This window comes from Patagioenas fasciata, chromosome Z (assembly GCF_037038585.1).
Source record: "Patagioenas fasciata isolate bPatFas1 chromosome Z, bPatFas1.hap1, whole genome shotgun sequence".
Lineage (NCBI taxonomy): Eukaryota > Metazoa > Chordata > Aves > Columbiformes > Columbidae > Patagioenas > Patagioenas fasciata.
The window spans coordinates 39,732,700-39,745,696 of record NC_092560.1 but is presented as its reverse complement, the minus strand read 5'-3'; the positions used below and the strand labels follow the sequence as shown (position 1 = coordinate 39,745,696).

The following is a 12,997-nucleotide window of genomic DNA, read 5'->3' as shown; positions in this document are numbered from 1 at the left end:
TTTAATTTCCGCTAAGTCTTTGTAATCACATATCTAGTGACAGGGTGGCTGCTGCAGATAAAGTGAGGTAGCTACTGAAATGAACAATTACTACTACTCACTCCACTCCTCTCCACTGACAAATTAAAACAACAAGGGGCAGAACATCAGCAAATCTTCAGATAAGCCAGATAAAAGACTGAGGCTGGGTGCCACACCTCTGTCTGCAGACATCAGGGCAGCATGCAGAAAACAGGCAAAAAGCCTCAAATGAGGCAAGACTCTGAGTTTCTTCCATCCTGCTACATCCAAAAAATCCTTGCTTAGAGTGTGGTGGTGAACCGCCTGGCAGCCTTAGCATTAGCAGGTCAGTGCTAAACAGCAAGATACAACCCCAACCGCATAATTTTGTCAGCAGGAAAATAAAGAGCAGGTGAGCACCAGTGGAATTCTCTCATCAGTGCACTCAGAAGGTTATTTAAACAGAGTCTGGAGACCTGTTTCTTCAATATGAGCTGTAATTAGCCTGCAAATTAATCTCAACACATCTCTCTATTGCAGACTAAGAAATAAGAGTCTTTGGGAAAAAAAAAAATACAGCATTGCTGCTGACGGATGAATAATCTGTATCCAGATTTTAAAAATAAAGACACTAAATCTAAAAATGAGGATGTTAAGTTTAAGTTCCTAACTCCGAACTGAGGCAGGAGGACACAATAAAAAGCTCCCCAAGGAGGCTGGAGAAATTACCAATACTGGAAAACAAAGTCTGCCACTTGTAACTATGCAGGTACATCCACATTTCACAATAGGCCTGACACGAAACCCACAAAAGAAACTGCAGTTATTTTGATTTACTCCAGCTCTCAGATGAAGCAACCTCTCATTCTTATTTCCACTACCAAAAAAAAAAAATTATAAACTCTAGTGTATGCGCTCCTCTCTTCATTCAGATAGACTGTGGTTTCATGCCAGCAATCAGGCAAAAGAGAAACGAAACATTCTTATTATTACTGACAATGAAACAAGATTCATCCTGCTCAGCCTCTTTGCCTGTTCTTCAGATTTAACTCCTGGCACAAACTTAATGAACAAAACCTGAAGCAAATCAGCCTGTGGCAGACAACACATTATAATCTCAAATTACATCTCCTGCTCTAATGTGAAAACCACAAAGTACCTTTGATGAAAAAACACACACATGTTTTCCAGACAGGCAGAGCTGAGGATTGGCCCTTACTATTCAATAGTTAGAACCAACTGGCTGCTTCTGGCTGCTTTAATGAGGAGACAGTACTCTGGGATGGCATGACTGCCTGAGCTTACAAGACACGCAGCTCTGGAGCTGGCCCTAATGGCGTTCAGTCTCTACCACAATCGAGTGAAGGTAAGTGGAAAAACAGCAGAATAAACACTGTTTATATTATATATATTCTGGGAGAGGAAACATGCCCATCGTTTGACCTGTTTGACAATTAAGATTCAGAAAATGCAAGCAGGGTGTTCTGTTTTGAACCACCTCTCACTAAAAACGAAACCCGTGTTCTGCAGATCATTCCTTACCTTCAACAGCCCTTTTGGGAAGTCTTTGCCATCATTCATCCCCTGGAGGTTAGCAATGAACTCTTGGCAGGTCATCTTTTTCCCAATGTTCTGGAAGGGATGGCAGAGAAACACAGCATCATATTCATGCTGTTTTCCAAAATGATGTAAATAAGCAACATCAGATGAACTGCAACTCCCTGCTCCCATTTAATCCCATCACAGGCATTCCCAAGATTACTCAGAGACAAGCATCCTCGTGTGAATATAGTTAGAAAAGGGAAGGTGCATTTGGACCCCAAGTCCCACACAGCCATCCGAAAGCAGCTAAATACAGGAGGGTAACAAAAAGGGTGATGATAAAATTGCCAGGTATCTTAATGGTGCCTTACATCTCCATGTCTCCAGAGTCTCTACCAGCCTCTAATGGAAAAGCTCTACTAGATCCTGCTGTGGGGCATAAGGAAATAGCCAACTGAGGCCCTTTCCAGATCTCGCTCTTACTATTCCTAGTGCTCCCCTCCAGTAGCAACTGTTCTGAATTGGAGTAAGATGCCCAGGAGCAGCCATTACCTTTTCTGATTCACAGGCTAAGGCTGACTGGACTTTTTGCTCTCTTTTCTCTCTTTCTGTCTAATTCTGAGACTAAAAATTGCCCAACTGAGCCACAAGCAGGAAAGGAATGGCCATGTTCATGTAGGACCCAAACTGCTCTATCTGGAGTCTTGAAGGTGTCCTAAACTGCTCTTGGATTCCAGTCTTCGTCACCCCTCAGAGAGTGTGTCTGTACTCAGCCACCTGTTGCCTCAGGTGCTAAAGTCCCACACTTGACATGCAGGGAGCCTTGTGAGGGGGCAGCAATGACAACACTGAGCTGGTGAAAAAGGAACCCAGAGAGATCTGAGGGAAGGGAAGCAACCTGGAATGAGCTGTGAAACATGGTAAAAACAGAGGGAAGACAAGGCCCTGTGATGACCACGGTATCTTTGGGGATGCCATTGCTGCCAGTCGGGAGAAGGGGGTGAAGATGACTTCTCCATGGTAAGGGTATGCCTTGGCTGCAGAAATACAGAGGAGCTTGGTGCACCAACAGTGACTTGGGGCAGAAGCAAGATCCCAAATTAACATAGGAGTGAAGCCCAAAGAAGTGCATCAGTTAGTAATACAGATCATTCAATTTTATAGTTATATTACAGCTTGGACTGCACCATCCTCTATTTCATTTCCATAATGTATGATCAGGGAGAGCAAGAAAACCAGCAAACCTTGACTGTTAGCCTCATCTAGCCACAAAGGAAGATAAAGCAGCCTATAGCGAGCATAGAACAGAAGAAAGAGGTAGGCAGGAATGCTAGAAAGATGCACCGCTTCCAGCATGAGGAAGGCTCCTGACAATATAGTCTGGCTGGAACCCTGGCTCTCTGGTTGCTAAGCTTGCAGAACACAACTCGTAACTGCAGTCTTGGGTGCAGGCCGGAGCTGTTCTAGTAGACCTGCAAATGCTTTCCTTATTGTGAAATTAAAGTGTCCAAACTTACAATCAGTATGTCAGCAACAAATGGAGCTCAGTGTAGACAAGCCCCAAAGCCACGTGGCTGAAGCCACTGCTCCTGCATGGTATCATGCCATGCTCCATGTGTTTTCCCCTCTATCCTGATGCCAGGATGCAGGAAGCCTCCCATCAGCATGGGAACACCATGCATGGCCGGCATATTGCATTACAGGTGCTGAAATACACATTCAAGGGCTGCTGGCACCCTGTACCAGTGTGACTAAGAGGACTCAAACTGGAATAATATTTCCCCTGTCCATGTAATGGTGTGCAGTGGGGGAACAAAGGGCTCCCACTCAGAATGCTCATGGCCCCCTCCACTCCGTTGGCTCTGGGGACACCTGTCATTACCCTGGCTGAGCAGAACACTGCTTCCACCAGATCTCCACCTTGCAATTGGACGCCTGCAAACATCACCTTCCCCTTGTGACCTTCTCAGCAATTCTTCACCTCCCTTCTTTCTTCTGGTTTCCCAAATGTTTTTACATAATGGAAAGGAGAACCCAAAACCAACCACAGCTTCATGGCCAGGGCCAGCTGCTGTAACCAGGGAAGGATGGAGAGTACACCAGAAAGACAGGGGCCTGAGGACAAGGAGCATCCTGAGACATTATGGCAAAGTCAGGCAAAATGCCGGTTTACACATCTGGACCTGCTGGAAAGCCCTGCCCAAGACATCAGGCTGGCAGTGCAGTCTTCTCACTGTTTGTCATCTGCGGGGGTGCTTTAGTAGCAGGCTACCAGCAAGGGGACTCTGCTGTCACAAGACCACCCCCTCCAAACACAATGTTGACAGGAACAGTCTACACAAAGCTGCACATACTCACATGGCCATGCAGATCTGTGTTCAGCAGCATCATGGCACACGTAAGACAGTGAACTCCATCTGCAGAAAGAGACACAAGCAGAGTCACATGCAAACCCATGTCTGGACTTTTAAGAACAGCTGAAACTGAGCTTCATAGCCTGAGTTTGTTCCCTTAACGAGAATCTGCTTTATCAAGAAATACACATAATTAAACATATGAACAGTGAAGTCATCCCACAGCTGCCAAGCCAGAACAGCCTTTCTTTCATCTTTTAATGACTGTCAAAACTATCTTGCAGCACCCATGGATGAAGCCACACTGTCACCCTGTGCTTGCTAATACCAATACCACAGCCTGAATCAACTCCCTCTTTTTAATTCAGGGCATAAAGGGAAGGGTAAAATACACCCATTCTTCTGTACAGAGTGGACAAAACACGGTATCCTGTCTTCTTCCTCCTCTGGCCCCCTCATTAAGGGCTCAATTAGACTGAACTTTGGAGAACTTCAGTCAGTGGTTCACACTACCTTGGCTCCATATTGGGCAGAGAGTGCTACAGTGATTTCTAAGGTGGTCCTGTAGCAAAGGCCCTCATCAATGAGCCAGTAGAGGCAGATTGTATCGCTAAGTCCATCCTCAGAGTAACTGTGGCAGACTTACAGTGTAAACTGTAATTTGCAGAAGTGGACACCAATTTCACAATCCTTATTTTCCAGGTACCTCTTAAAATCTGAAGTGTATTGGCTGTGCACAAATCCAGACAAAGGTGATAGTGCCTATGGTGCCACTTATCACCTCTGAAAATTCAAATGCCTTTAGCCAGTTTCCAAACATGAGGAACACATTAGGAAAAATATTTTCTCCATTCTCTTGTTCATAAACACATGGTGCCACCTTCCCTTCTTTCACTGGGGTATCATAAAGACACAGAATAATTTTTGAGACATTCACACACTGAAGGGAGATGTACATAAAAATCTTCACAGACGAGTCCAGATAATGACTATGCACAGGTCCCTCTGTGCAGTGAAGGAAGAGGAATGGAGGGTAAGGATAGATATATCTCACATCCAGTGTGACTACAGCAGGCTTAAATTAGTGCAAGATGAAGCCATTACAAAAAGATGTTCCCCAGCATAAGGATCATGTGTTCTTATGATGTTTGTACAGGCCCCAGCACCCAAGAAATGTGCCTGAACTGTAGCAGACCATGAAATGAGAGATCTATTATTACTAGCAGTAGTAAATTTGAAGTAGCTTGATTCTGGGTCTGTGGTACTCCAAGTCTATGCATTTCTCTAGAGTAGCACACCCTCTCATTTCCAAACCACAAATGCATCCAGAGGATAGAAAAGGGAAAAGAGAAAGCCAAATGCAACCCTGGATTTCCATCAAAAGAAACCACCACCGTGTTTCTGCAGTGTAGCATTCGACTACTGACAGCAGAAATACAGCATCAAAATTATGTGAAATCCAGCACAAAACTTGGAGGGCTCACGTTATTCTAAGGCTCAGAAGTGGCAATGTCCCTTCTGTATCCTGACTAGACTAAGGCTGCCACATCAACATGCCTGTCATTATTTCGGTCTGGACATGCCACACCTGTTCTACACGACTGAGTCCTGAAACAAGAAATGCATTAGGAAGAGGACAGGAACAGCATGGCAGCAGATCCTGTCCTACCACTACCTATTCCTCTCTCCTGCATGCCAGCCAGTAAAGCGCAAAGTGAACAAACATCACCTTGCTGCAACAGAGGCAGGTCACGAAGCAAGGGGTAATGAAGTGTGACAGTACTTCCAAGTGTGGCAGCTCCTTCTCACTTACACTTGAGACTAAAGGCACAGCTGAGACTGTGTTTACTTTCTTTCTTGCCCTTCTCCCTTTCTCAGTGTGTGATCAGCCGGCGCTGCCATCACGGGGCTGCATGTCTCTGCTGGCGTGGCTGCCTGAACAAACCAGCTATGTCAGTGGACAGTTCGTCCTCTTCTCCAATGCCAGCCTTCTCAGGTTTGATCCACGTGTTCGTTTGCTTTCACCATAAATTTCCAAAATTACTGGAAACATTGGCAAGAAGGCAGCACTTCGAGTGATGTTAGCTAGGCGAGATGAAACCATGCCAGGGTCTGGATACAGCACCCAAAATTCACCCCCACAACTGGCAAGAACTGGCATGACTGCTGCTGTGCACGCAGAGATGCAAGCGCTGAATGGAACACGGAAAGCAAACAGTTTCTTTTCCACCTGAGATGGGACCTATTCACATCTACATGTATGTAGCCAGAGTACAGGTACCCACATGCTGAAAGTCAGTGAGACCAGAAACCACAACTGAGGATGTTCAAATCTGGAGATGCTACAACTGAGGCTTTACACTGAGGACGCTTAAACACCTTTCCTGACTGGGGATAAATACAGATTTTTCACTGCCTTATCACAGTTATGTTTGGAGAACATGAGGGGTTTCAATGCTCACCACTGGCAGCCTCTAAAGTGTAGTACTTCAATTAAACACCTTCAATTCTTAGGCATGCATCATACATGCTATTGAAGACAAGGATGAAGGAGGAGGGACAGAAACAGTTACCTTGAGAAGAAATAATGTTGGGGTTGCACTGGTAGTATCTGCTGGAGAAGTGGATTAAAACTCTCTCTCGTTCCTGAGTTTCTCCAATAAGTGAAAAGGCTTTAAAGAAACTCCTAATAGAAGAACAGAAAAAAGGTGAAACTAAAGTGATAAATCTCTTTTTGCCTTACACAGTGCACAGAGTAAAGCACACTTCACAGTAGGAAGTATATAAGTACATGCCAGACTTTTGCTTCCAAGAAGCCTTTCTAGAAAAACGGGCTGTTATGCCATGTGCAGTTAATCCCACCATTATAGTAAATTAAGCAGGAGTTAAATTACCACTGGTCTCAGTCACAGAACATATAAACTAATAAGCAATCATATCACTTCAAGGACCTGGTCTTATTTTTTAATATTTTTCTTTTCTTTGGGGAAGGAACTTGAGCTGGTGTTGTTTATGCATGACAGACATCCAGGGTGTTCTCTGTACTTCTCTAATTGTCTGTCACCCTGCACCTTTTAACTTTACACTCATTAGTATTCCCATCCAAATCCGAGGAGCTACTCCAGACACTGAAGTAAGGCCTGTGCATTGCAGACTCAGAGCCCATACCAAATGTGTGGTCCTCCTTCTGGTGGTTCACCTACCAGACTGGCCACGACCACACCAGTGACCTTGCGAAGGGCAGTGTGACTACCTGACCTGCTGAAAACATCTGGGGAAGAGGGCAGAGGAGTTTTAACACCTCATACTGCACTTCAACAGCAGGAGGAGCAAACAGGCCTTCCTGGGTTCCTGACAGTCCAGGGTGCAGGCTGATGCAGCCAGTGAGCCTGTGCAAAGAGGCAGGACACATACACATCTTTCACTCTTCATCCAACACTTAATCACCCCTCCCGTTAAACACATCACTATTCTTCCTGCTAGAAAAACTCGTCTCTCAGCCAAGGAACTTCTGCAAAATCCCCACATCCTGGAGCCAAGAGATGACTTCAGCAGTATAAGCCTACGCTCATTGTCAGGATGCTTCCAAGAAAAGCCTGAAAACACAAACTTTCTGGGTCCGAAGCAAGACAGCATACAAAATGAGTGCATAATAGACAATTTTTAAATGCTCCATGAGACTGAAACTAACACTAGATCTGAAAGGTGTGGAATATGTTGCTGTAACATTTCTGTCTATCTAGTCTGGACGAATAAACATTAATTTTTTCTCTTTGATATAAGGTCAGAGATGGGCTGTACTTGCAATGATCTCACACCCATAGAGAGTGTGATTTGCCTGGTAATAACTTAATTTCACATGTAATGTATTGCAAATAACTCAATTCACAAGTAGGTATAACTGACTCTTCACAGGGTCTCCTCTCCTCTCCTCTCCTCTCCTCTCCTCTCCTCTCCTCTCCTCTCCTCTCCTCTCCTCTCCTCTCCTCTCCTCTCCTCTCCTCTCCTCTCCTCTCCTCTCCTCTCCTCTCCTCTCCTCTCCTCTCCTCTCCTCTCCTCTCCTCTCCTCTCCTCTCCTCTCCCTACCTCATGTCCCCATGGGACATTTTGACAACCAGCCATTTTTACTCCTCCTACAGCTCTGGCTTTTTCCAGCAACAGCCCCTGCCCACACCATGCACCACTGACCTACACCCTCTACTGCTCTTCAGCACCTTTACCCACCTCTGGAAGCTGCCTTGGAAAGGCAACTGATGAAACAGCATTTGCTACAGAAACACGGCAGGTTCCTTGCTCTCAGAGCACGATGCTCTGGCCAAGGGCCACCAGGGCAAGTTTTTAACCACTGGGAGGACGAGGATGGACTTTGAGAGGGGCTGAAGCAGTGGTTCCACCTCTCCACCTCCTGCAGTCCTGCAGAGGACACGAAAGATGCATTCGGGAGATGCATGGGTGATGTGGGCCCATGATGTGGAAGCAGAGCAGGTCGACAAAGGAACAACCCTCCCATGTCCCAGACCTGCCACTCACAGTGATACACACTGCACAACAGCCTCCCACAGCTTGGGGGTAGCGTGGGTCTGGGCTGTCACCACAGGCTCCCATATGCTTAACAAACTACAACCCGTCAGCAAGCCAGCAGCAACAGGACGGTCACCTCTCGCTCCCTACAAGCAGGAAGCGGCAGGCATCAGCTGCCCCAGGCTTCGGGATGATGCTCTGTTCCTGGTTTCTGCTGCCTGCTCAGGGTGTACAGCCGGCAGTGACTGCAGCCAGACCTGAAACCTCAGCAAACCCCTGGCGTGTGCTAGTCCCACACGAGCCAGGGCATATTTCAGAGAAGGTCATGACTACTAATAATAACTGGAAATCTAATGGGAGCAGAGACCTCCTAAATATGTGTCACAAAGCAATTAGGTGTTGGATTTCACCATTTAAAAGATGTCTATATTTAGCATCGCACTTCAGGGCTGCTAAAACCTGGAAGGAGCCACAGACCTCCCACCACTCCAGCTGCTCCTGCCCTGTGCTGAGTGAGGGCTCCAGCTCCATTCCCCAACATGGGAGCAGCTGGTTCACTCTTCTGCAGGCACATTTCCTTCCAGCCACCTTTGGCAGGCAGGACTCTGGGTTTTTCTTGGGGTCTGCCATGGCCTCCTGGAGTCAGCAACCTGGAAATGCATTTGCAAGGGGACTAGCAAGTGCCTGCAGACCTGCTGGTTTTGTTTCATTAGAAAAAAAAAAAAACAACAACCCACTTCAGTAACCTCAGTCAGATGATTTAAACTCACTTTAAATCCCATTTAATTGTGCAGCCACTGCTACACAAACTTGGTGTTTTGCCTCCTAAGAAAAAAACCCAAACCAAACCAAAACATTGTTGAGGCCTAATTCAAGTGTTAAAGGAAAATTGAAGGGCTGGGTTTTCAAACACCCACACTGGCAGCTACCAAACTCTCAACAGCATTTTCCACGTGGAAGCTTTTGCTGTTCTGCACATTTTTGGGTGCCTCAGAGGGACATGGAGAGAGGGGCTGCCGAGCTACATGGCCCTGTCTTTGTGCATTGCAGTCAGGCAAAGCAAGCTCCAAAGGGCATCAGCCAAAAAGTCTGTGCAGCTCAGCTGTGAGCAAGAACTTCATTCCTGAGTAGCACCTGGCAGACTACCAGTCCACTGTTTACCGAGTGACTTGCCATTTTTCTCCACCTCCTCTGCATCAAGGACCATCACTAAGCAAGTCCACCCAAAGACCTCCCTCTCCAGGAAACACCATGGCTCCAACAGCACTCCAGAGTATGGCAGCATGCCAAGCCAAACAGAAGAGAAAAGCTCCATCCCCAAAACACATCACAACCCTCTCTTCACTCTCTCTAGCCCCCAAAGGACAACCGCTTCAATCAGGACAATACAGCAAACAGCACCATTACTGAAACAAGAACATAAGGTCTGCAAATGGGCATGTACCTGAGCGAGTAGTCCAGCGTCATGCCTGTGAAGTCAAAAAACTTAAGGTATTCTTCAGCCACAAGCTTGCTGAATTCGTTGCTTTAAACAAACAAATAAATAAGTAAAGGTTATCATTCAAGAGAGAACCTCTCCAGAAGCAGGAAGAACAACACGGTCAAAGGCCTTGTATCAGCACATACTTTTTACCCAAATGCTTTGACACATCAGAGCGTTTGAATCTGTCCAGATGGTAGAGGCGCTTAGCCAGGCGCCTGGCTGCTTCCAAATTGCTGCTGCTGCCATTGCTGAGATCATGGCCAAGGGCTCTGGTGGCATCTTTCTCCTGTAGTTCATTGCTCCCCATGGCAGCACTGGAATTTAACACCACATTCGGCAGTTCAGCATTGCTATGAGACAGAGAGAATATGGAAAGAAGAAAAATTAGATGACATTACAGTTTAAAGAAGGATTTGATTCCTCTTAGAATACAAAGCAATTAATGGTACAGAGGCAAGACTAAACAATACAGCAAATTGCACTTAACTGAAGGAGCTGTGTAGAACAGGGACATTTATTTAGCAGTCATCAGAGGTTAAGACAGTTTAACACGGAGACACAAATATGGGCTTTCCAGCCCAGAAACACATTCTGCTCTGCACTCACCTTCCAAGTGTCCTGAGTGTCCACAACTTGTGCTTACTTCAGAGAGCTGTTGGCTATTATCAGCCTACAAGTGCACCTGACAACACTTGCTCCTCACTTGCTTCTTGCACCAATATTTTTTAACCCAGTTGCTTACTTGGCTTGAAGGGGTCCCTGTAAAAGTAGGCCATTAGCCAGTGTAAAGGCAAAAATGCCACGAGCAAGCTAGGGTGTTCAGTAGTCCAAGCTGACTCAGCACAAGTCCCTTCCTCATTCTTCCCCAGTTGCCCTGGAAACATTACAACTCTCCAAATTTAAAAAAAAAAAACATCTGCAGAAGTCTCAGCAGCTTCCGTGCCGCCCATGAGCTGCGGGCATCCCATGGGGAAGAACCACTAGAAAAAACAGGACTTGGAGCAATTAATCCAGTTCGGGGAATGGGACAGAGACACAAGCCACCCAGGCCTGCCTTCAGACTTGCTTGTTTTCCTCCTGCTCCCTTGTGGTGGCAATGATTTCCCTCACTGGCTGCTCAAAGTCAGTCCCAGGGCACTTTACATAAATCATGCATTTGTGGATTGCTCCCACCTCTATTACAGCAGGAAACTTCTGGCTGAGATGTGTGTCTATTTTGCTTTCTCCCCCTAAAGAGGCAAGAGCCCTCCACACCAGAAAGTGCATCCCCACATACACTCCCCTGCACACTGACAGCCTTCTAACTTTTGAAAAGCTTTTCTCATACACTTTTTGCATGAAAATTCTTGCAAAATCTCAGCTCGTGTGTGTGTCTGTGTGTCTGTGTGTCTGTGTGTGTGCTCATGACAGCATTTCTATTCTAAAAAACACACTATACAAAAATTTTTTCTGCTACATCTACATTTACACATGGCTAACGAACTATCAGCAGGAGTCATGTGCAGGGCAGATATGAGTGGAACGAGTTAAAGATTAAACACAACACTCCAACATACCACAGTTCCATACACCACTGTAATCTTGAGGCTTGACAAACCACAGCTAGAACAACTGATCACTGCGCTCCAGTAACTATTATCTAACCATTTACTGAAATGTCTGCTAGCCAATTATTCACCCTTTTCATACATTGTGAGCTTAAAATACAAATCTTCTGCTATTCTGCATGCCTCCTTCCACACAAATCATTACCTGTGTCCTACCTATATTCCCATGCATGGTTTAAGAGGAGGAGGTGTGTAGTGCTCCTACAGGAAAGAGACTTACCCATTTCACCTTTTTTTTTCCAACCTCCTAGTACTGTTAGAACACTAAAAGTATCACACATCTATGCTGTGGATACAACTTTTTAACAAGTATCCAGGGAAAACAGACGTCTAACCTGTTCCTACAAGTACTGGGGATTTATTTCAGTGTAAATAATAAGGTGCTAAAACAAAAAGGGCTCAGTCTCAGTACTCCAGTGGGAGTTGCTGTGGGAAGTGCCTCCTCAGCCCTTTCCAAAAGCACTAGCCAATGTCTGAAATTCTCTAAATTTGGTCTACTCCAAACTTGTGTTGAAAGTAGATTCCACAGTGCTCTGACACACACACCAAGCAACTCCTTGTCCATTCCAATCAGGCACGACTGGTTTCAAACTCTCAGTTCTAAAATTGAAAAGAGCAAAGAATTACCAGGTGAGCTAACACATCCACAGAGCCTTCCACATCCAATGCTACTTCAACAGTCATGCCAACTTGCAGAGCCTCACTCATAAATCACAGCCCTGTTTCACCACAGCTCTTTATTAAAGGCAATATTTATAGGCTTGAAAGATAGCCAAAGCTGACAAAAAACATCTGCACTCTGCTAGGAACCGGTGCACTACAGAAGTCAATGTTACTGCAAACCACCAAAAGTTTAGAAAGGAAGTGCCAGCATCTGCCACTTAGTGAAACAAACAGTATGGAAGTCCCAGCTTCTGTTTTGCCTCTCAGAGCAGCGGCTGGGATGTGAGGGAAGAACACCCAGCTGTGCTGGTTTGACTGCAAATGAGTTCATTTTCTTCATGCAGTTAGAAGCCTTTCTTTCTCATAGCTAGCATGGTCATTATTTGGACTTAGCTTGACAACAAGAGATAACACCCCAGTACATAGTTAATGTTTTTAATTGCTCTAGTTTGAGAGCCAAGTATGTTCTGGATGTTCTGCCCACAGGTGTGAAGCATCAAGGAAAGGGGGCATGGATGGGGCAGAGCTTGACTGACATCCAGACTGATCAATAAGAGTATTCCATCCCATTAGCATCATGCTTTGTATTTAAGGAGAGCTGGGATCTTCCAGTCTCTCTCTCGCTTCTTCGCCTTCTTTGGTCTTTTTGTTGGAGCCAGGGGAGCTCTGTTTGGGATGTTAAATTAGGCCTTTTATTGTTTTGCAGAGGTCTCTGAGCCCTTCTGCCTTTTATTCTCTTCTCTCTTCAGGATTAGCTGTTCGGAACCAGGTGCTGTTTCCTGGGACTGGCTGCTCAGTGTGGATGGAGTTCATAAGGAATTGCACTG

The 12,997-nt window shown here is 45.6% G+C and overlaps 1 protein-coding gene across 7 annotated transcripts in view; it reads right to left on the bottom strand.

Annotated features, from left to right (window-relative positions):
• Window positions 1-12,997, bottom strand: part of PSD3 (pleckstrin and Sec7 domain containing 3) — a 112,481-nt gene that overhangs the window by 60,351 nt on the left and 39,133 nt on the right. For 6 of the 7 annotated variants that reach the window (XR_011736635.1, XR_011736636.1, XR_011736637.1 and 3 more), the window contains exons 5-9: window positions 10,044-10,250; window positions 9,862-9,942; window positions 6,470-6,582; window positions 3,901-3,959; window positions 1,543-1,632 (exon numbers count right to left, since the gene is read on the bottom strand). Coding sequence is in view for 4 of the 7 variants with exons in the window: in XM_065861722.2 (XP_065717794.1) it covers window positions 1,543-1,632; window positions 3,901-3,959; window positions 6,470-6,582; window positions 9,862-9,942; window positions 10,044-10,250 (550 nt within the window). In the remaining 3 variants the exon portion in view is untranslated. Of the gene's footprint in view, window positions 1-1,542; window positions 1,633-3,900; window positions 3,960-6,469; window positions 6,583-9,861; window positions 9,943-10,043; window positions 10,251-10,506; window positions 10,610-12,997 lie in introns of those variants that run through there. The other variant, XM_071802558.1, reaches the window with a different exon arrangement.